The sequence below is a fragment of the Strix uralensis genome, chromosome Z (assembly GCF_047716275.1).
Source record: "Strix uralensis isolate ZFMK-TIS-50842 chromosome Z, bStrUra1, whole genome shotgun sequence".
Lineage (NCBI taxonomy): Eukaryota > Metazoa > Chordata > Aves > Strigiformes > Strigidae > Strix > Strix uralensis.
In genome coordinates, this window is record NC_134012.1 from 47,044,252 (window position 1) to 47,066,427 (window position 22,176).

The 22,176-nt window shown below is 42.3% G+C and overlaps 1 protein-coding gene across 1 annotated transcript in view; it reads left to right on the forward strand.

Annotated features, from left to right (window-relative positions):
* Positions 1 to 549: 549 nt before the first annotated feature.
* Positions 550 to 22,176, forward strand: part of PTAR1 (protein prenyltransferase alpha subunit repeat containing 1) — a 45,700-nt gene continuing 24,073 nt past the window's right edge. Inside the window, exons 1-3 of the mRNA XM_074855031.1 lie at positions 550 to 673; positions 7,807 to 7,976; positions 18,096 to 18,162. Of these exons, the coding sequence (XP_074711132.1) occupies positions 588 to 673; positions 7,807 to 7,976; positions 18,096 to 18,162 (323 nt within the window). The 5' untranslated portion in view covers positions 550 to 587. The remainder of the gene's footprint in view (positions 674 to 7,806; positions 7,977 to 18,095; positions 18,163 to 22,176) is intronic.

Here is a 22,176-nt window from a genome sequence, read left to right on the forward strand (position 1 = left end):
AACTACCAGTTTTCCATATAAATTAACTATTACTGCTGCTTTTGCTTGTTTCCCTGTCAAATAAATGAAAGGCGGACAGAAGTGCAACTTGAGTGTGAGAACACCCCAACGCAGGGGGTGCTCGCCCTCAGCTGGCTTTAACTGTGTTGGCGGCACTTCGGGCCCTCCCAGCCCCGCCCCGGTCCCCCTGAACTGCACCCGGAGGCGACCCGCCCGGACAGGCGGGACCCCGAAGGAGGCTCGGCCCCAGCTGGCGAGGAGGCGGTGCAGGGGCTGCGCGCTCCTCCGTGCGGCTGCCGGCCCTCAGCTCCCGCCGGCCGCGCTTCAGAACGGGTTGCACCCCCGGGAGGGAAACCCCTCCACTTGGGGAAGCGGCCGGGGCCATTTTACAACGGCCGGCCACTCTCCCGGGGCCTGGCCGTACCCCTTCCGAGGGAGACAGCGGGTCAGTGGGAGGGGGCTGAAGCCGGGCCGCGCCCGCCCCGCCGCCCGCGCGTTACCCGCGGCTCCCCGCGGGCTGCTGACCCGGAAGCGCTCTGCCCGCCCGGCGCCGCGCGGCGCGGCAGGGCCGGCTGCGGAGGGGGAAGATGGCCGAGTCGCCGGAGGAGGTGGCGGTGCTGGTGCAGCGGGTGGTGAAGGACATCCGCAACGCCTTCCAGAGGAACCCCCACATGTGAGTGGGGCGCGGGCCGGCCGGGGCCGGGCCGGGAGCGCTGCCCGCCCTCGGCCCCGTGCGTGCTCCTCGGCCGCCGGCGGCGCCGCTCCCTCGCCGGCGGGAGGGGCTGTGGGCTCCCCGGTGGGGCTGTGGGCTCCCTGGCGGGGGCGCGGTGGGCCGCCCGCCGCGCAGCGGTGCCTGTCGAGGCCGGGGGCCGGGCCCAAGGTCACGCCGTGAGGGGCCGCGGGTGTCGGCCGGGCTTCCCCACCCGGTGCAGGGGCTTCGGCGCGGCACCTCCCCGGGGCGTGCCAGCCTGCGAGCCGGGGGGCGGCGGGGGGCGGCTTCCCCGGCACCTGCGCTTCATCGGGGCGGGTGGCTGGTGCCACACGTCTTCTGTGCTCTCCTGCTGCCTCGTCGTCTTCTGGATAAGGCCAGGTCCCTGCTCCGGAAGTTGGGGTCACTCCTGGGGACCCGTGGGGGCCACCGGGCGCAGGCTGCGGCAGCTGCCGCTGCGGAGCCGCTTCGTCAGCCCGACGACAAACACGGCCTCGTCAGTAAAAAGCACTGAGTTACGGAAAGGGGCAAGGGCTCTGAAATCCGGAAGCGATGAGTACCTTTTTGAAGACGAGTTCTTAAGCGAACTCTACTTGAATTTGAGGCTTGGGAATGTTAAACGCATATAGCGTAGTCGAGATGGGCTTGGCCTTTGCCTGCGGGGGGTCAGTCGTGCCCAGCCCTGCTGAGAGTGAGGCAGAACGTGAGCACTGGTGGAAGCCAGTCTCGGGACTGAAGCCTGCTGAATTGCACCCTTGCACAAACAGTGCAGTTTGATGAATGCCACCTTCAAACCTGGCTTGGTTAATAGAGATGCCAGTGCTTTTCATGGTGTGTTGTTTTGAAGAAGACAAACAGAATGAGTGTCTAAATACAAACTACAGTTATTGCTATCTTGTGTGAATCAGGTTTATCTAACAATCTGGGGGTCAGATGGTCTGCGTTTTATTTTCAGTTCCACTGATGACCAGCTCTGAGACCTTGATTTAGGAACCTCCTGTACTTCTGTTTCCTTCCCCATCTTTGATGTTTTAAGACACAAACCATTTAGGGAAGCATCATCCTATCTATTTATGGAAACTCCATTATTGGTTATGGCAGATGAGGTAGCACATAATGGATAAGAACTTCATAATGTAAGTACGATGTATTTGTGTTGGTTGGAAAAGCTGCTGTCTCTGAGGTGGTGGCCTATTAATCTGTTCCAGAAAATGGTATGCTGAGCAACTACATAGGAAAATTTTACAGGCACTTAATTTATCCCTTTGCTGAGAAGATTAGAGCAAATACCCTCATGTTTCTATAAATGTAGTAAGCAGCTTGGGTGGGTGGCCAGGTTTTAAAATGCAGCATATGGATGCTGTCTAAAAAAGAACTGCATTTTGCCATGAAGCTTCGTTTTTAGGTTGTGAGGCATAATGTGCTGTAAACAGTCGTTATTTATGAATGAATGTTCTGATCTTCTTAGTTCCTACTCCTTCACCAGAATTGTTTATCATTAGCAAACTTTGAGCTTGTGTTTTTGAAGAGTATGCTGCTGTTGCCATTTTCTTATCTCAGAGATGAAAGTCGGCTGCAAGAGTGGTGTGTTCTGAGACTGCTACATTGTGTCGTGCATTGAGTGAGGAAGCATGAGCTACTGCTGGTTTATCCCTACAGTAGAAAAAGCAGCAATTCTGTCTGCTAGGTTTCTGAACTGCAGTACTTGAAATGGGACTATGCATGGCCAGTGTAGACTGCAGGCCCTTTGCTACGATGCCTCTCTCCCTCTAGAGCACCAGGTTATAACCATGCTGGCCAGACGTTTTCATGTATCTTGAAGACATCTTGTCTTCCTGCTGGTGTCCCAGACAGTTGCAGCCAGCTGCAGTCCCTGACAGATGTTACCCTCTTGAATTGAGTGACCTGTTTATGTTACATATCCAGGTTTGAATTATTTTACATGGCATCTGCCTGGCTCCACTGAACATAAGGGATCTGCCACATGCATGGTGTTCTTATTCACATCTCATACTTTTATTCCCTACTCATCTCTCTTCCAGCATTTGTTGTCCCTTGTCTTTGACTGTTCAGTTGCCCCCTTTGCATCTGTCAGAATAGGTGTTTTGTTCTTGCAGGTTGATGGTTTTGTAGGTTTTAAAGGGGGTGTTGTCTCTGGTCATCCCTAAAAAGCATGTAAAAATACAGTTTTAGACTAAGTAGAACGTTGGATTGTTGTTTCTCTCTTTTTTTTTTTCTTTAAATTTCCAGCAAGACCGTGCATCTTTTTAAGATGAGCTTACTTCTAACTAAACAGACAACACAAATTCTTTTTGCCTTGTCTCTCTGATAGCTCCATTTTCTTCAGTCAGATAACTGTGTCAGCATGCTAGTTTTCAATTCTATAAGGCTATGAAATTTACTGGAAGATATTTTTACCCAGTCCTACAAGCACTGGTGCTGATAAAGACATATATGTGAGCTATCCCATTGGAACTGAATGGATCACCAGCGGTGAGCAGATCAAGGTATACTTTCTTTTTGAACTTTGCTGTTCTTTTGCACATGAAGTTGAACAGAAATAGACTCACTTGTCAAAAAATAATTTGGTGGGCATAATTGGAAAGATGAACTCTTAGATGGTAGCCCAGCGTTTGTGTACAAAATATATTATGGTTTGCTAAGGATCATTTATGTCACTGTAGCTCAGATAATTTTTTCTGTCTCAATTAATCATGTGCTTAATGTAGTAAAAATACCACACTTCATTTTGCTAGATTTGAAACTCTGAATCAAGATTTCTCCTGGTGTGATTGCAAATTTCTCTGCAGGGAATTCAGAAAGAAACATACTTCCTTAAGTCTTTGCTGTAGCTGAGCATGAAATTTGTCTTGCCAGTGTTCTTTTCATTTAATATCTTTGTGCAGCATTGATACTTCCAAAAATACCAATAGTAAGTAAAAATAATTTGCCTGTAATACTTAGTGACAGGGGTCATCAGTGCAGAACTTTGTTATAGCAGCAGAAGTTTCCAGTCAGTGGAGCTGAATGGGAGAACAAACAAAGAAAGGAAACTCCTAGAGAGTGAAAGTGTCATATTAATAGCTTTTTTTAGAAGCAAATACTGGCTAGAAGTACTTTGAATTTCAGTAATATATTACTGTTCTTTCATTTATGAAAGATTTTGATTGTACCACTAAGATAATGACTAATATTATTATTTGAAATTCTAAGAGAATCGTGTATATGATGCACTGCACAATAAAGAAGAAAAAAGTTTCAACTCTTGGATTTAGGTCCTTTCTTCCCTACCTTTCAAATGTTGTAAAGTCATTAGCCATATAGTCATTTCATGAGACTTATTTTAGTGTAAAAATATAGATCTTTCAAGTGTCCATGCTCTGGATTGTCTTCCAGTATTAAATGCTTCTTATAGTTGCAGAAATATTCAACCCCTTAGGTCTAGTCTTTATTGTCAGTAGAATCGTAGTTGCAGCATATCCACTGATTGTATCTCACTCAGGTCTCCCAGCCGTTCTTTAATAGCCTTTGCCTAATTCTGTAAGCAGAGGTTGGGTTATTTTAAAGATTGTCTTCCAGAAAAAAATCAGAGAAGGTTCCTTCACAGGGGGTACTTAAAGCTGAAGACCCGTCTTGGTAGCATCACAAGAAATGCCTTCTTCCCTAGCAGTACTGTGGTATTGCGGCTTTGTGAAATTTTTTGTATCATCATGGTTTTGAAAGTTTAAAGTAGGTTGGCTAGGGTTTATTTTGGGGAGGGCCATTGAATGGCTGAGTCAACAGACTGGAGCTCTCGAAGGAGGTCTTGCAACGGCTTGTCAGTAGTGTTCTGCTGCGGCTGAGGTTTGCACTATGGACCAGGTCTGGATTGTGCAGCTTCACGGTCTCCCGGGTCTTCTCATCTTGCACATCTTCTCTGGTCTCAGCACAGGTTGAAGAAACTCTGTTATGGCTGCAGACTTCGTGACAACCTATCTAAAATCTTCCACGAAGTCCTGGCTGTTTCCATGGTGTATTTTTGGAATGTGAACTAGCGTGGTATCCTGTAAATACAGAGATAATTCATGCAGTTTTTGAAATGTGACTGTGGTGCTTGCTTTGAGGAAAATAAATGTAAAAAAATTCAAGAGACAATATCAGAAAACTGGGAAATCCAGGGAGAGGAATTAAATCTTAGTTTCATGGTGGCTGGTGCTTCTAATAGTACACAGTACTGACAGGCAGCAGCCCTCAAGTGGTGCGTCCTTTGGTGTTGTCAGCAGCTTGTGCCTGTCACTTGACCTAAATACAGGCATCCTCCATCCAGCAGTGAGTTCGGGCGATCCTGTCATATGAACAGGCATGTCTTGTGTCGCACGGCCAGGGGCAGTTTGTGCAAGATGAAGCTACTTCGGTCAGTTCAGTTTGCAGGCACTAATACAGTGGTGCCTTCATGCAAGTCCTGCTGCAGATATTTACTTCAGGTACATGATGTAGCTGAGGCTGCAGGTGTTCTCAAGCAGTGTCTCCTAGGCTGACAGACCTGTCCTGTTACTTGCTCCTTCTGCAGATCTGAGGGACCTTCAGGAGCAGAAATAGGTGGTGGTTTGAATTGTTTTGGCCATGAGATAGGCACCCCACCTTAGATAAATCTGCCCTCCTGATATTTTGCATCGTGAATTCTGTTCCTTCTCAGGAACTGGATGCAACATAGATTTCTGAACCACATGGATCACCAAAAAGAATACCAAGGTGTTGGGGACAACATTTCTACCAAATGACAAGTCCCAGTTTGCATCTTAGCAAAAACTGAGTAGTTACCACATAAACCATTTTTTGTGTTGCACTGTATCTTGGTGAATTGCATTATGCAGTGGTCTAGTCCTTTGCTGATTTTGGCTAGCTAAGTGCATTCTGGAGTTGGAGTGTTTCAGGCTGACTTACTTGTCAGCTCTGTGCAAACCCTACCTGTCTGTCATTTTGGCATGTTTAAAGCAGTGTTGTGAAACTTAGCTCACCTGAGTCAGACTTGTTGTTTTTGGTAAGAAGTGAAAGTGTGGATTTGTGGGTTTTGTTGTGGTTTTTTTTTTCCCCTCTCCTTGCTCTTTACCTTTAGTGTACTGTTTGTAAGCAACAGCTGGTAAATTCTTGTGTTAATTCATGGAGTTAATTAGCAAAGGTATGAGTGACTGCATCTTCATTGCAGGTGGGGACCTGCATGCAAGGCCCCTGTATGCAAGGCCAGACAAAGTTTGGCCAAGGGCTGGGTTTAACATTCATAAAAGAAAGGAGCCAGCAGTAAGTACACACTTCAGGCTGTAAGGTACCATGTTGAAAGAAGCAGACTGGCATATCATTTTTGGTCTAATCTGACTAGTTTCCTGAAGAGGTTAATTTGTGCTGAGTGGAGCAGCAGAGATGAGGATCTTGTTTTGATGCCCCACCAATTGCAAGCAATGGGTAGGAGAATGCTGGTTTTCCTCTCTCTGTTCTCAGATGGCCAGGGGAGATGGGTAAGGGACCCAGGTGTGTGTTTGGAGACAGAGCCAACTGATTTACAAATATCTTACCTTGAGTTACTTGTGCTCTTTGTGGCTTGTGGTGTATTTTTTGATGTATGGAAGATTAAATCTGTTTTCTGAATAAGCAAATATATTCTTAAACAAGCACGTGGTATCTCTTTTGATTACTTTAGTAATAATCCGGTGAGGCCACAGAACTAAATTGGTACATTCAGATTGTACAGTTACAAAATTAGTTTGATAATTGAGTTGAGGTTGTGGGGTTGACACTTGGAGTGTATCTGTAGACATTGTATTGAGAAGATTTAAGGTGGAGAATGTGCTTTCTGTCTGAGATCACAAGAGATTATTTTTTTTTCCTGCCTGAGATGTGAGGATCTCCTTCCTTAGCAATGAAATTTTCCACTAAACAGGAGTTGGTGGAGAAATCATGCATAATGGAAAGTATAAAATAATACTGCTTTCTGTCCAAATGAGTCTGAATTCTTGACAACCTGTGTTTGTTTTCAAGAAGCTGTTAAAGCTGCTCTTCCAGCATCCCCACACGCTAGAGAAAGCTGAGGAAAAAGCAAAATATGGTATTGAAACTAAACAGCTGAGTCTCTTCTGCTTTGTTTGCTCATATGAATTTTTGAAGCCATCACTATTTTTTTTTAAAGGTTTGAGTAAAGCCTGTCATACAAAGTTGCTGTTTAATCAGACTGGTCTCCATGTCTCAAATCTTTCCACTGTTCAGTGGGCTGCCTCACACAGCAGAAGGAAAAATGGGACCTATGGAAGTGTACATGTGGACACCTGCACATTGCTGTCTGTGATTTTCTTTTGCATGATCTTTGGTTTCAGAGCACGTGGTCACACTGCTGCAGGGCACATGTGGGTAGCATTGGGTCAGTCGGGTGCCTGTAGTGGTTAATGTGTTTTGTTTCCCTTGCAGTAGCAGTTATTACAGCTCCATCACAAAGCCAGGGGTACTTGTGTTAATTCAGCTGCTTAGGTGATAATCTAAAAATACAAAAAAAGGGACCTTCCTCAGTTAGGGTCTTTGGGAAAATCTAATAAACCTTTTCTGATTATTTTAAGGTGAGAAGAGCCAGAGTCACCGAAAGGAATCTTCCTAGAGAACATTTAAAGGATTTTTAATTCTGGCTCATCTAATCATGGCTATTACTTCCAGAGTCTTCAGCAATTTTAAAAATATTTCTGGTTTTCTATCACTACAGCATTGGGGAATTAATGCAAAATTTTTGTAGTGGCTTTTATATTGTGTCTGAATGAATTGTACAGAGGTAAAATACACTTCCTTTTTTTGCTCAACTTAAATTTTTATTCATGCCTTAAAACACATTTGAATCATTTATTTGCCAAGTTAATATACTGCATGAGTTTTGCAGAGGCTGACTTTCTGAAAATGCATTTTATCATACCTGCAGTCTGGCAAGAATCAAGAAGGTGAATTGATGAATACATTTTTCAGTAAAAACAAGGAAAAAGATGATGAACTGATTGTGTGGGAAGCATTGCCAGTCTACTCTATTGAGAAAAATAATTGGTATCTACTGGAAATAAGTTTAATTTTATTTCTTTCTGTTTTTTAAGAGATGAAATTGGATTAATACCCTGCCCTGAAGCCAGGTATAACCGGAGCCCTATTGTCCTGATAGAAAACAAGCTTGGTGTGGAGAGCTGGTGTGTCAAGTTTCTTTTGCCATATGTCCACAATAAACTTCTCCTCTACAGACAAAGAAAACAGTGGCTGAACAAAGATGGTAAGTTACGCAGTTAGAGAATAGTATCTTATGTGATTCTTAATGCACATTTTTTATTTATCATAGAATCATTTAGGTTGGTAAAGACCTTTAAGATCATGGAGTCCAATCATAAACCTAACACGGCCAAGTCCACCACTAAACGATGTCCCTAAGTGCCATGTCTACATATCTCTTAACCGTCTCCAGGGATAGTGACTCAACCACTGCCCAGGGCAGCTGATTTCAATGCTTGACAAAAACAAAAAGAATCTTTTTGGTGAAGAAATTTTTGGTAATACCCAATCTAAACCTGCCCTGGTGCAGCTTGAGGCCATTTCCTCTTGTCCTATCACTTGTTACTTGGGAGAAGAGACTGACATCGATCTCTACAACCACCTTCTGGGTAGTTGTAGAGAGCAGTAAGGTCTCCCCTGAGCCTCCTTTCCTCCAGACTAAACAACCCCAGTTCCCTCAGCTGCTCCACATAAGACTTTTGCTCTAGACCCTTCACCAGCTTTGTTGTCCTTTGATGCGCTACAGCACCTCAGTGTCTTTCTTGTAGTGAGGGGCCCAAAACTGAACACAGTAATCGAGGTGCGGCCTCACCAGTGCCGAGTACAGGGGCAAGATCACTTCCCTGTCCCTGCTGGCCACACTATTTCTGATACAAGCCAGGATACCACTGGCCTTCTTGGCCACACTGCTGGCTCATATCCAGCTGGCTGTTGACCAACACCCCCAGGTCCTTTTCCGCTGGGCAACTTTTCAATCAGTTCCGCAAGCCTGTAGTGTTGCCTGGGGTTGTTGTGACCCAGGTGCAGCACCCGACAGTCAGCCTTGTTGAAAATTTAAATCCTTTCTCTCTTGCCCAAGCTGGAAGAGTTAGAGGGAGATGAGTTATTTCAGTGAGTGATTTAGGGAAGTGATGTTAATTTTTACAGAACGAATTTTACCCTGCTTTTCCTGAGTCAGAAGGAGAACTGTGGAGATGTAAGAAACAAGTGCAGTGTTTTTCAGATGTAGGGGTACCACAAATCCTTACTCCATACAGTAATTGTAAAGCATTACTTTCTTTTTCATCTTTTTGTTTTGGATTCTAGTTTGTTTTACTTGCATGAAAAATGCTGTAGTATATGTTGTCTATTTTGAATTATTTTGAAGAATTATAAACAGGTGTGACATGGGAGATATTTGACTGCTTACAAAGTGACCTGCTCTGAGTAAGAATGGAAAAGGGTAGCTGTAGTTTAAGAAACTTAATTTTTTTTGTTCGTGATTTCAGGTCTCTTCTAAATTGCAGTCAGCGTAAAGAATGTTCTTACTCTAGACTTATTGCAGTGTCTTATTTCTGGTGCTTATTCATATTCTTTTTGAGGCTTCTTTTTAGTATCTTCTGCCTGCTATGGCATTTTTCACATTTTTGTGTCCCAGAAAGAGGGATATCTCTTCTGTTGAACACCCTATGACCACTTAAAGAATTCAGATCTTTATCTCATACGCACCTGGGTTTCAGTTTGTGACTGTTACGATGTTTTAATTTTTTTCTGTTTGCATGAAACTAGCCTAATCCATAAACTACTGACTGTGTCCATTGTGCTTTAAAATTACTGTCTAGGACTATCTTCCCCTCCTGGAACATACCCAGTAGCCACCATCCATTGGGTTGTGTTGGTTGCAGCTGTAGCAAAGGCAGTCTCCCTGGTTGCTTGATGAGCTACTGAGTTAAATAATTGTTTTAAATAGTGGGATGCTAGTAGATATCTGATGCAGACTCTAGCATCTAGTCATCATATATATAGTATATGCATATATACAGTATGCTGTACCGTCTTGAACAGATAGGTTTTGAGAGTAGGTCTTGCAGATTAGGAAAAGAGGTCAGGTTAGTAACATCTCTTTCTCAATATAATTGCCATTTGCTTTTCTCTTCTTTAATTTTTTATTACTATAGTCTGTTTCACTTTAAGTAGTTGAAGCCAGCTGTGCATTTACCCTCATTAAAGCATAGAATAGGAGATGGTAGATGGTGTTAGTCAAGTCTGTAAATGTGTATTTGAGCTTCTTTTACATTCAGGGATGATATGGAGAAATAAGATTGGGGTCTTTACTGAATTTTGGCAAGGGGACATTCTTGTTGCCTACTTTTGTTTGCCTGAGGGTGGGATCTAGAGTTATTAACCAGACTTTAATTCCTTATTACAAATGTGGATATATAACACAAGCATTTTGAAAAGAGTAGCATTAAATGGCAGAAAAGGTTCATAATGTGAGCATGAATGTGCTTGCCTTCTAGTGGATGGGGAGAGGTCATACATAGAAACTTTTTCCCCTCTTTGCAGGCCAGATCATGATAAAGAGGAGCCCATTCCACTGGCAATATACAGTCTTGCAGTGCTGGCTGTGTACCTTGAGTGGTGTTAGAGTAACAGAGCACTGGATTGATACTTGGAGTCAATTCCCCATTCAAAAGAGTAATTTAAGAAAGTTGAAGTGCTTTAATGTATTGTTGGGTATGACTGACCTGTTGATTGTCTGTATTTTATTTCTGTCTAACAGATTTTCTGTGTGTGTTCCCTTCCCACCATCAACAGAGGGTTGATGTCGTATCATTATGTGATTATCTAGGAGAAGTGGCTTGTGGACTTTATAAATCTTGCATTGCCCTTTATTTTTTTTTATTTTCACGTCATTTTATTTTCTTGAATATTCTTTCTCATTACAGACATCTTTAAAAGACTTTTATTCCTAGGCGATATGTATTTCTAACCTAAGTAACTTCCATTTCTTTCTGTGTGGTTTATAGTTGGACTTAGTAAGAACTGGATCTTTTGATAGCTGCCACCAAGCTTCTGCTGATGCATTCAGTTCTGATAGAAACCAATGATTGTGATCTGATTGCAAATTCAGAATTTATAATGCAGATGATTATAAAATTCAATAAAAAGAGCTTTCACATAAGGAATATAAATAATGTTGACTCTGACATGTAGCCAGAAACAAGTTTTAGCATTTAAAGAGATGAACCTGCTAGCACAGGCAGCCTTAGCAAGACTAATGGTTCTCATTGCAGTGCTTTTTGCAGGTCTGAGGATTTTGTAACGTGTATTTTGGTTAGGCTGCAGATCTTCAGAAGACAGACTTTTCTTTTCATCTCAGTCCCAAGTGTTGCACAAAAGTCCTCCCCTTGAAATTGCCATGCAGACAAAAACTTGTTTCAAGCAAAAATACAAACCACTGAGATGTGTCACTCTTGCATTGGGAGGCTGGAGACCACTGATAGCTGTTACCTAAAGGACAATTGGGTACTGATGTGCTGGCACCCTGCTCCATCCACACTGGTCCAGGTGCCTTGTTGTGGTGGCACTGTGGCATGTGCCTATTCCGCCAGGATGGTACATTGTGCTAACCGCTTGGCATGTCTCTGCTTCCCTCCCAGATGAAGCGTAGAACTGTTCCTCTCAAAATGCAGATCATAAAACTGTGTCAGTAAATACTGCAGTGGCATGAAGTTAGATTACTGCCTGTTTGTTGAGACTTGTTTGGTTTTCTTCTTTTGAAAACCAAACTCCATTCTCCTTTGTTTCTTCAATTACAAAAGTTAGTTTAAAATGTGTAAGAAGAGGTGATCTACAGTGTTTTCATGTCTGTTGAGGTTTTGTCACTACTGTAAAATGTGATCAGGACCTCCATCCATGTTAATAACCTGTTTGTAAAGCAAAGTACAGCTTACAGAGTTTAGTATATTTTAACATAATTGAGTTTCACATTTTATATGAGATTTTAGCAGAAACTGGTTTGCAGTGGTGGAGGGAATGAAGGTGGTAGTCTTTCCCAGGTGGACTTCCAGAATTGTCTCTAATGGGGTGTAAGTAGGCATACTCTAAGAGACATTACGTTTTCTGTACATTTAAAATACACTCAAGGATTTTCCGCCAAAGTTCTTTTTGTAGATAAAAGTACATGCTTAAAATTTGTCAAGGTAGTTGTTTTCTTCTGAATGTAGTGAAGGGATAGATTTGTTTATTACTGCTGCAAAACTCAGTTACATTTTCTATTGATGCTTGTGATAAGCGGTGATTGCAAATGTAGTCTCTCATTACCTCTTGTGTTGTTCGAATTACTGTAAGCCATTTAAAATAGAGAAGAAAAACAGGGTGCTGATTCAAGTGTCTGGTTTCAGATGTGGTGGCTGATATTTTTCTGGCAGGATCCTGGAAAAAGGAAGTGCTTTATAGTCAGTCATTGACAGCTGACTGTAACAGATGTTTAATTTAGTTCTCTTCTTGCTATTGTTCCAGTTTAGAAATCCTAATTTTACCATATGTTTTTATCCTTTCTCCAATATTTTTTAAATTTATGCATGCATATTATTTGTATTATCACAAGATGGTTTTCTGAAATTGCTATACACTTCTCTTTTTATGCAAAGTATTGTGCATCCTCCCAGAATATCCTTACTTCCCATAAATCTCTGTTTCCACTTTTACAACACTCTTCTGGAAAGCACATCTTAGTGTGATACACTTACAAAAATAAAAACCTGGATATGGCCTTATTGTCCTGGTTTGAGTGAGTGGCAGGGGTTTTTGGTGGCAGGGAGGGGGCTACAGCAGTGATCCCTGGGAGAAGCTTCTCAGAGCTCCTCCGGCTCCAAGTTGGACCCACCTCTGGCCAAGGCCGAGCCAATTAGTGATGGTGGCTGCACCTCTGTGATAACTTATTTAAGAAGGGGAACCTGGGAGGAGTGGTGGGAGTTGCAAGGAGAACATCTGTGTGAACACCGAGGTCAGTGGAAGAACGGAGGAGAAGGGGGGGAGGTGCGCCGGAGCAGAGACTCCCCTGTATCCCGTGGTGAGATGGCAGGGCCGCCCCTCTGCCACCCATGGGGGTCTATGGTGGAGCAGATGCTGATTTGCGGCCTGTGAGGGGCCTCACACCAGGACAGGTGACTGCACCTGAAGAAGGCCGGGACCCTGTGGGAAGAAGCCCCTGCTGTTGTAGTTCAGTGCTGGGAGGATTGCAACACGTGGGGGTGACCCACACGCCCGTGGGAGTGACTCATGTTGGAGTTGGTTTGTGGAGGACTGTCTCCTGTGAGGGGGGGACTGTGCTGGAACAGGGGAGGAATGCCAGGAGTTCCCCCTGCTGAGGTGGAAGAAGCGGCAGGACTGACTGCACCCCCCATTCCCTGCCCTCTGTGCTGCTGGTGGGGAGGAGGTAGAAATATGGGGAGAAAAGCTGAGCCCGGGAAGAAGGGAGGGGTGGGGGAAGGTGTTTTCAAGATGTGGTAATGCTTCTCATGGTCCTACTCTGTTAAGTGGTGCTGATGTTAGTGTCTGTATTAAATTTTATGATTTGTTTTTTTTTTCTTCCCCTAACGAGTCTGTCTTTTGCCTGTGCCATAATGGATGAGGTCATCCTTCTCTGTCTTTACCTCAAGTTCCTGGGTCTTTTGCCTCCCTCCTTCTCAGTGCTGCGGGGAGGAACGGGGAGTGAGCAGCTGCGTGGTGCTCAGTTGCCCTCAACTTAAAGCAGGACACATACTTAAAAAGAAAATTAGCTAAAAGTATATTGTCATATTTGTCCTTTTGCAGGTACAGAGGCTTGGGTGTACAAAAGCACACGTACGTTGTGAGCACCTATAATGTGATAGTTTGCTTAAGTTGTATCCAGCAGACAGTACTTTTAAATTGTAAATGAAAGACATTAGTTTTTGTTACTGACACACAGGGAACTAGCTGGCAACTACTGTCATTGTGTGCCAGATCTGTCATAAGACTTTCTATTGAGAAGTAGCTCAGAAGTTACTAAAATTGTGCCATTTGACATGTCTGACTCAGAAGCCACACTTCATGAAATCTTCATCTGTTATTTGTTGCACAAAGCATCAAAGAACATGAGAGAATTGGTTACTGCTTTGAGATTTTTCTTTTGTCTGCTGCTTTCTTTTGATAATAATGTTCAGGTTACAGTGAACCGCTGTAAAGGGAAAATGGACAAAATGGTAGACAAGCTTCTGTTTAAGTTGGGCTCAATTTGGTGCTGTTCCAGACTTTTGACATTACCAGAATAGTCATGTTAACTGGAAATCATGATTTAGAACAATGGCGTTTGTTTATCCTACTAAGTGGAGTCATGTTGACTATGAAAACTGTTTCTAAAAAGTAGTCAGAGGACTGAACTAGGCACTAATAACCTTTTGCTTAACATGTCTTGTTGACCACAGCATATATAGTGGTAGTACCTAATAATTACTAAAACCATTATTATATTTAGAAAATCCAACACTCAAGATTTCGGAATTTTTTATGACTTAATTCAGAACTGCCTTTAATCCTGTTCTTTGTTGAAGCACTTTGCTGAATCTCTACTTTTCCTCTTGTGCTGCACTGCACAGTTTCATTTATCTTTCCCTTCTGTAGCAAACACCTTTCCCTCCTGTAACAAACGAAAAAGTCCTGCAGACATCTCCTTTATTGCACACTCCTGTTGCATCGATACTTACCATTTTTGAGCATTGGAGCCTTTGGAGGTAGCCCACTGACTTCCTGACAAAGTGATAAGCGGCTGAAAATAAAGTTCACCAAGGGAAGTGTCAATCAACCTAGATTTGGTGCACTGAACTCTTCATAATATGTTTCAAAAATTACACTAAGTCAGCAATTAGCTGCCAGTCTAGATTAAATATAATTTAAAACAAGTCTAGAGAAGAAGCTAGTATTAAAGTTTTTTGTGTTTGGGTTTTTTTGGGGTTTGTTGGGTTTCTTTGTTGTTTGCTTTTTTGTTTGTTTTTGTAAATAATCACCAGTTGGAGAGAAAGTTGTCTGGGTTGGGTAAAAATGCAGTTAAGCAAATAAAGGTATTTAGCCTTGCTTTGGGTTAGCAACAGAGCTTGTAATCTCAGATTTTTTTTTTCTAATTTTTATTTTTTCCCGTGAAGAAACTCAGTTGCTAGGTAGTAGGTACTGTGAATTTGATGTACATAAATCTTATGTTACCTTGGAAGAGTTATTATTAGCTCTTGACCTATTGCATTCTGAAAGGCAATTTGTGTGTATTGTTTATGACACAAGGTACTAATAGCAGAATAAGTAGAGCATTTAATTAAGTATAATTGTAACATGTAAAATGGAGATATTTTAAAAATAACTACTAATATTTTGAGAAGATAAAATGGAAGATCTACATGAAACAGTGACAGCTCACACTTTTAACTATGGATCCTTATAAAACTGGGCTTTTGTTAAATGTTGCCAGTGAAGTTTTTGAATGTAAAATTGAAACAATAGCCAGCAAAACGCTTAGTAGGTGTTTAATTTTACATATGTGAGTAATCCTGGATATTTCAATTGGGCAATTCATCTGTCTAAAATTAAATAGGTATTGAAGTACTTTGCTAGTTCAGGGATTGGGTAAGTCAAAGAAAAAAGCTTTTTACATTTATGCAGCAAATTGGGAAGAAGCTCTGCACATATGACAAATATTAATTCCCTGGCAACAAAGAGGTGTTTAAAAGGAGATCTTTCATTAAAGGGAAAAACCAACCCAGCCTTAACTAAAACTCCTGAAAATAGAAAGTTAAGTTACTTCCTTGAGGTAATTGCTTAATGAAAAATCGACAGAGTGGACTAAAGAATTTTTTTTCCCCCTGCGTTATATGATGGCATAAGATGTTCCATAAGCTGGAACATCATGGGAAACACAAAATTACTTTGTTGGACATAAATGAACAAGCAGTCATACAGTAATATACAAAGGTATTCCACTTTTTGACCCACTTAAATCTTAATTTCTCTCAAAGTCTTGGTTCAAAGATAAATGAAGTCATGGTCCTTTGCATTTTAAACTAATATGCTCCATTATTGGTGCATTTCATAAGTGACTTCTTAAAATTGAATTTTACAGTCATATTAACCACACTAACTAATGATCTAGTCCCATGAGATACCATCTTTTTCCTTTTTTTCCTTAAAAAGTAATAAAGTGCCTCTTACTTGCTGGAAATTACCTGGAGTACAACCTATTTAGTTTGTTAAATGCAGAGTTATTAGGAGAGAGCGTAGCCAAACTTTCTTGGCAGTTACGTTCAGTTTTGATGCGAGATTATTCTTCTTACTCAGTTGTAAAATTACCATGTAAATTTAAGAATTGTAATTGCAGGACAGGTTGACTGATCCGATGCTGTGTCTCCTGAGAGCAGAGGTTAAGGGAGCCACACTCCTTAGTATCTCAAGTTTAAGTGGAGATGCCTCATGAATCCCCACTGTTACCCTGGTGGGTCTCAAAACTGCCCAAGTGGTGCAGTGGAGTGTAAAGGGAAAAGGAAAGGCTAGGTTACAATGAAATTACTCTTCCATTCTTCTATCTTGGTTTTATGACATTGTTAAAAATGTGTAATACGTAAATCTGCAGTCTGTGCAGTGCTTAAACACAGGGATGAAAACAAATGTTCTGTTTATTCTTTTTTCAGTGAATCAGTCTCGAAACCTCAGTCTGAAACAAGGCTGGCTGTGCTAGGTTTGTGTGGCAGGGGGGGAGTGTGGTAGGGGGGAAGTGGGCTACAGCGGTGGCCCCTGGGAGAACCTGCTGAAAGCTCCCCTGGCTCCAAGTTCGACCTGCCTCTGCCAAGGCTGGGCCAATTAGTGATGGTGACTGCACCTCTGTGATAACGTATTTAAGAAGGGGAACTGGGAGGAGGAGTTGGAGTTGTGAGGAGGGGTTGCGAACACCAAGGTCAGTGGAAGAACAGAGGAGGAGGAAGTGGGGGAGGTGTGCCAGAGCGGAGAACCCCCTTGTATTTCATGGTGAGACAGCAGGGCCATGCCACGCCACCCATGGAGGTCACCAGTGGAACAGAGTCGCCTGTGGCTTGTGGAGGACCCCGGAACTTTATGGGAAGAAGCAGCCACCACTGTTGTAGTTTGGTGCTGAGAGGACTGCAACATGTGGGGGTGATCCACACCAGAGCATATCGAGAAGAATGCACCCTGTGGGGAGGACTCACAACAGACAAAGTTTGTGGAGGACTGTCTCTCATGAGAAGAGGGACACCACGTGGAGCAGGGGGAAGAATGCAGGAGAGTGCTTGTCCCCCACTCCTTGCAGAAGAAGCATCAGACTGACTGCACCTCTATCCCTTGCCCCCTGCACCACTGAGCAGAGTAGGTAGAGATATCAGGAACAAAACTGAGCCCAGGAAAAAGGGAAGGGTGGGGGAGGTGTTTTTTTAGCATATGGTAACACTCCTCACTGGCCTATCTTGTCTGTTAAGTGGTGATGGTGTTAGTGTTTTGAGTTAAAGTGATGTTCTTTTTTCTTCCCCTAATGAGCTTGTCTTTTGCCTATGACCATAATGGGTGAGCCAACCACTCCCTGTCCTTATGTGGACTCCTGAGCCTTTTGTTTAATTTTTTTGTCCTTCCCAGCGCTGAGTGGGGAAGGGGTGAGTGAACCGCTGTGTGGTGCTCAGTTGCCCTCTGGGCTCAAACCATGACAACATATTTAAAATGTTTTCTGTTCAGTTAGATTGTGGCATTATTTTGTGATCCTAATTCATGGTTATGGTGTTTCATTTTCCTAGCTACAGGTTTTTTTATAGTATGAGTATTTTTTGTAACGGTATGGTATATGGCAGCCACCTGCAGCTCAGACTTGTACTGAAGTAGTAGGGTATATTTTTGGTACTATCTTATTTAAAAATTGTTGGATTTTCTTTGAAGAATTCTCTGTTCATGATGTATACAGTGTGTCTGCAATTTAAATCACTGAATACTCCAGGATTTTATGTAATGGCTGTCCCTTGCTGAGGGCATGCTGTATGTTTGATTATAGCAGTACAGGCAGAGGTCAGAAATTTCCAGGTGCAGACTTCTTAGATGTGAGTTGTTAGCAAGACAGAAATCCATTATTTTAAATAATGAAAAGAGAGGATATGACAGATTTTGCTCCTTCGTAAATTAAGCTAGCATTTCTTCTGGAATGAGACAAAGTAGTGTTTTGCAGAGGTGGGCATCCATAGCTACAGCACCCTGCGGAGGAGAAACTTTGAGGAAGGACAAGGGAGTAAGGGAGTGCAGAGAGAGAACACTGCTGTGTGAATTGTTACTAATCTTTGTGTCTCTTATTCACTTGTTTTAGAACTGATAGATATCACATGTACCCTGCTGCTGCTGAATCCTGACTTCACCACTGCTTGGAATGTGAGGTATGTTGCACTCAATGAATGACATCAGAAAGGCCTGACCATATGTGTGAGTCAGCTGTAAGCATTGTTTTAAGTAGTAATTAATGACACAGCAAGAGCTTTTCAGCTCAGGATTGCTGAAGGAATGTTAAAAATCTCTTCTATCCTGTATGCCTTGCAGATAGTTCCAGACTGCCTTTTTTTTCTTTATCTTTTTTTTGTAGTGCAGGCTAAAGGTTACACTGCTGCATGCGAAGGCACATGTTTGGCTCACATTTTGGGAGAATATAAGTCTCATTGAACTGCCATTTGTCTTTCCATCTGTCAGTTAAGGAAGGCCATTTTTACCTTTAGATGGGCATATCCTTTTCACTGAATCACATAATGCCCAACTGATGTCTGCTGTTTGTCTTCACTGTTTTCATTTCACCCCTCTTTGAATATTATACTCAAGTTCTTTCGAGATAAGTTCAATTTGCTGTTATTACCAGTGCAGCTCATCAAAGCTAGATAGTCCTCAATGGGTAACACTGCAAGAGGAGGGGCAGGCAGCTGTTGTTTAGTCCAGACACATTCTCCCACACCCTTCTACTTTTGTACCTGCTGGGACTAGTCTAACTTCACTGTTGGTCATGCTGCAGCGCCTGTCCAGGAGTCTTTATGGGGGAGGAGCAGGAATTTACCTCCTTGGCTCTTAATGGAGCCCAGAAGCAACAGTTCTTTACAACCCTGTAATCTACAATTTTTGTGTAAATCTTAGAGGTGAGGGAATACTCTCTGCTGCCTATGCAAGACTCAAGACAGTTTTAAAGGAATAGTTTTAGAAGGGCTGGAGGGCTGACAGAAAATTATATCTTAGTGTCTAGGAGGTCTCATTAAAAGTAGGACTTAGGTAGTTAAGATGCATTATTGCAATAGGAAAAATTAACAAAGTGACCTGGAAAGATGATGTCTGCGGGTAGCTGTCAGCACTAGATATGGCAAATTCAGGTTGTTTGTTTTTGGTTTTTTTTCTCCTTTCACTGCTGAGGTAGTTCTGAAGGATTCTGCTGTGATCTGTATCATTCTAGCATCTCAGGTCTAAGAAGGGTGAATGAAAGTGAAAGTGAAGGCTTACTGTCATGCAAATATATAGCTTGAGTAGCTTTCAAGTGATAAAATGGAATTAGGAGCATTTAAAAGTACTAGAGCTACTACAATAATGTAATCTTGTGGTACTTAAAACTGGATTCAGGTTTTTGGTTTGGGTTTTGTAGAAATTTTTTTAATGCAAGTGCATCCATCCTTATCAGTCTGGCTTTTTTTCTGCCTGGCAGCTGAGAGAGTTTGCTCTTATGTAAATGAGATGAGTAGTTCAACGTTGTAAATGGAGTTAAAAATGTTAAGCAATATGGATGAGGATTGCTTTCTTTTTTAAGATGTTTATGGTTTACCCAAGTATACAAATTACTACAGAAGGTGGCCTTGCTCCACAGATTCTTGTCAGTCTGTCTTTGGAGCTCCGTTTAGCATTCAGAGAGAAGCTGTTATATGAGCCAGACAGTAGCTGTGGAGTTTACCACTGAGCCTGCTCTAGCCAAGGGACTGCTTTGCTGAATCTGACCCTACACTATTTTAGGCTGCTGCTGAGAGTTTGCCGTTTTGAAGAGTCAGCACTTAATTGGCACAATTAAGCTTCTCTTCTTTTCAGTAAGTTACAGGTCAAAGCTAGCCAGATGTGTGGCATATAGTCGCAGAGTAGAGGACAGACTGTGTTCTGCACAGATGTTGGAGGTAAATCCCTATTCTGAGCTAGTATAAACTGAGAACTATTTGTGTGGCTTGCACTCTGCTTGCAGAGCATGATGGATCTGCCGTGGGATGATTGTTTTCATTTTGCTCAGAAGATGTTTGTCATGCCAGATTCATTTATGTTCTCCACACACGAAGTCACTGCTTTCTTTTAAGGCAAAAAAACATCATAGACTCTAAATAGCCTAAAAAATAAAAACTGTAATAGTTATTTACTGAATAGCAGCCCTGCACATAGTGTTTCCTGTAGAATTTAATGACTCTTTCATTTTAGGCTGGAATAGTCCCTTTTTCCTATGCTGAATTCTCTGCTGAGAGTTTCAGAGATGTTAGTTGAGTCAATAGCACTGAATTTGAAGATAGAGGAAGAGGGTTTTTTGAGAGTGGGAAAAGGAAAGCTCTTCCTTGGAAGGGAGACAGGACTTGGCAGAACAGGAAGACTGGAGTGGCAGTGTGGAAGACTAATGACCATTTCAGCCCAGCTGACAATTGCTGTACCTTGATTACTGTGTTCACTTTTGGGCCCCTCACTGCAAAAAGGACATTGAATTACTCGAGCGTGTCCAGAGAAGGGCAACGAAGCTGGTGCAGGGTCTGGAGCACAGGTCATACGAGGAGCGGCTGAGGGAACTGGGGTTGTTTAGTGTGGAGAAGAGGAGGCTGAGGGGAGACCTCATCGCCCTCTACAGCTACCTGAAAGGAGGGTGCAGAGAGCTGGGGATGAGCCTCTTTAACCAAGTAACAAGCGATAAGACAAGAGGGAATGACCTCAAGTTGTGCCAGGGAAGGTTTGGACTAGATGTCAGGAAGTATTTCTTTACAGAATGGGTTATTAGGCATTGGAATGGATTGCCCAGGGAGGTGGTGGAGTCCCCATCCCTGGAGGTGTTTAAGAGTAGGGTCGACATAGCACTGAGAGATATGGTGTAGATGGGAACTGTCAGTGTTAGGTTAATGGTTGGACTAGATGATCTTCAAGGTCCTTTCCAACCTAGATGATTCTGTGATAGAAGGGTCTATCTGGTTAATGAAATGCAGGAGAACATAAAACGTCAAATGTGTTACCCGCTAGGAAGAGATGAATAATCTTATCTTGGCTTTGGAGCTATTCTAAACAATTTTAATATGCCTGCATAGGTTTGTCTTTTATTTATTTAAATTAGAAGTGACTGGGAAGATACAGAAGGATAGGGACTATAACCTAAACCATAAGAATTGAGCAAGAGCTAATTGTATGGTGTGTAGGAAGGCATGCTAAAGAATAGGAGATGTGGTGTTTCTTAGAACTCAGAGGAAAATTCCTGTTATACTGAATGGGCAACAAGACATCTCCAGATAGTAATCATAATTTCAGTTATCCTGTGTTTTTAGAAGTTGAAAAATCTTCCTAGTTGAAATGACCAAAATCTTTATGTATGTGATTGTAAAGGAATTGTCATAGGTGGTTTTGTTCTTGCTGATATACTTGCTGGCATGTACAATTGATTGAAAGTCAAAAGACATTGGGTAACAAGATACTCTGAAAAGTCAATTTCCTATCAGATATCAATTACTTCAAAGGTGTCAACAAAAACATAAGGCAAGTCAAAATCATTTCAGATTGTCTTTTATGGGAGCTAGAATTCTGAAGCCTGAAAAATTGTGTATGGTCTACATGGCAAAAAAGTGAGCTAGAAATTATATATCCTAAGTTGGATGTTTGCTGAAAGAGCTTGAAAGGAATTTATTTGGAAGTATATGAGACTTTAGTCATACTTGTGGTTGAAGTCCCTTACTTGTGAATGGGAGGATGTCTCATTTGGAAGTCTGTGAAGCTAAAAACTGCTTTTCTACCACAGCAGTGAAAGTAGATGTTGTCTGTAATGTTCCTCAACTTTGCAAGAGTAAATTTACTTTAAGAGTAAATATGTGTGAGCCTACTTGTTTACAATTAATGCTTTAATACAGAAAGAGCAATTTCTTCACCAAGTGTTTAGGTTTGTGAGGTAGGTGGCTTGGTAATCTAATCTTTGTTAAAATATGTTGACATTCCCTGAATCTTTCTCTTGGCTGCTTTGCAAAAGTCAACACACTGGCACCGAACAGTCTGGTCAGTCTGCTGCTCCTGGCTGGCATACCTGGATTTCCTATTGAGCGCCTGGTAAAAACATCCAATCTGAAGCATGCTGGGACTTGATTTGGATAAAAACAAATGTCCCAGTAGCTATGTTTCTGATCTCTGCAAACAGTTCTCTTCTGACTTAA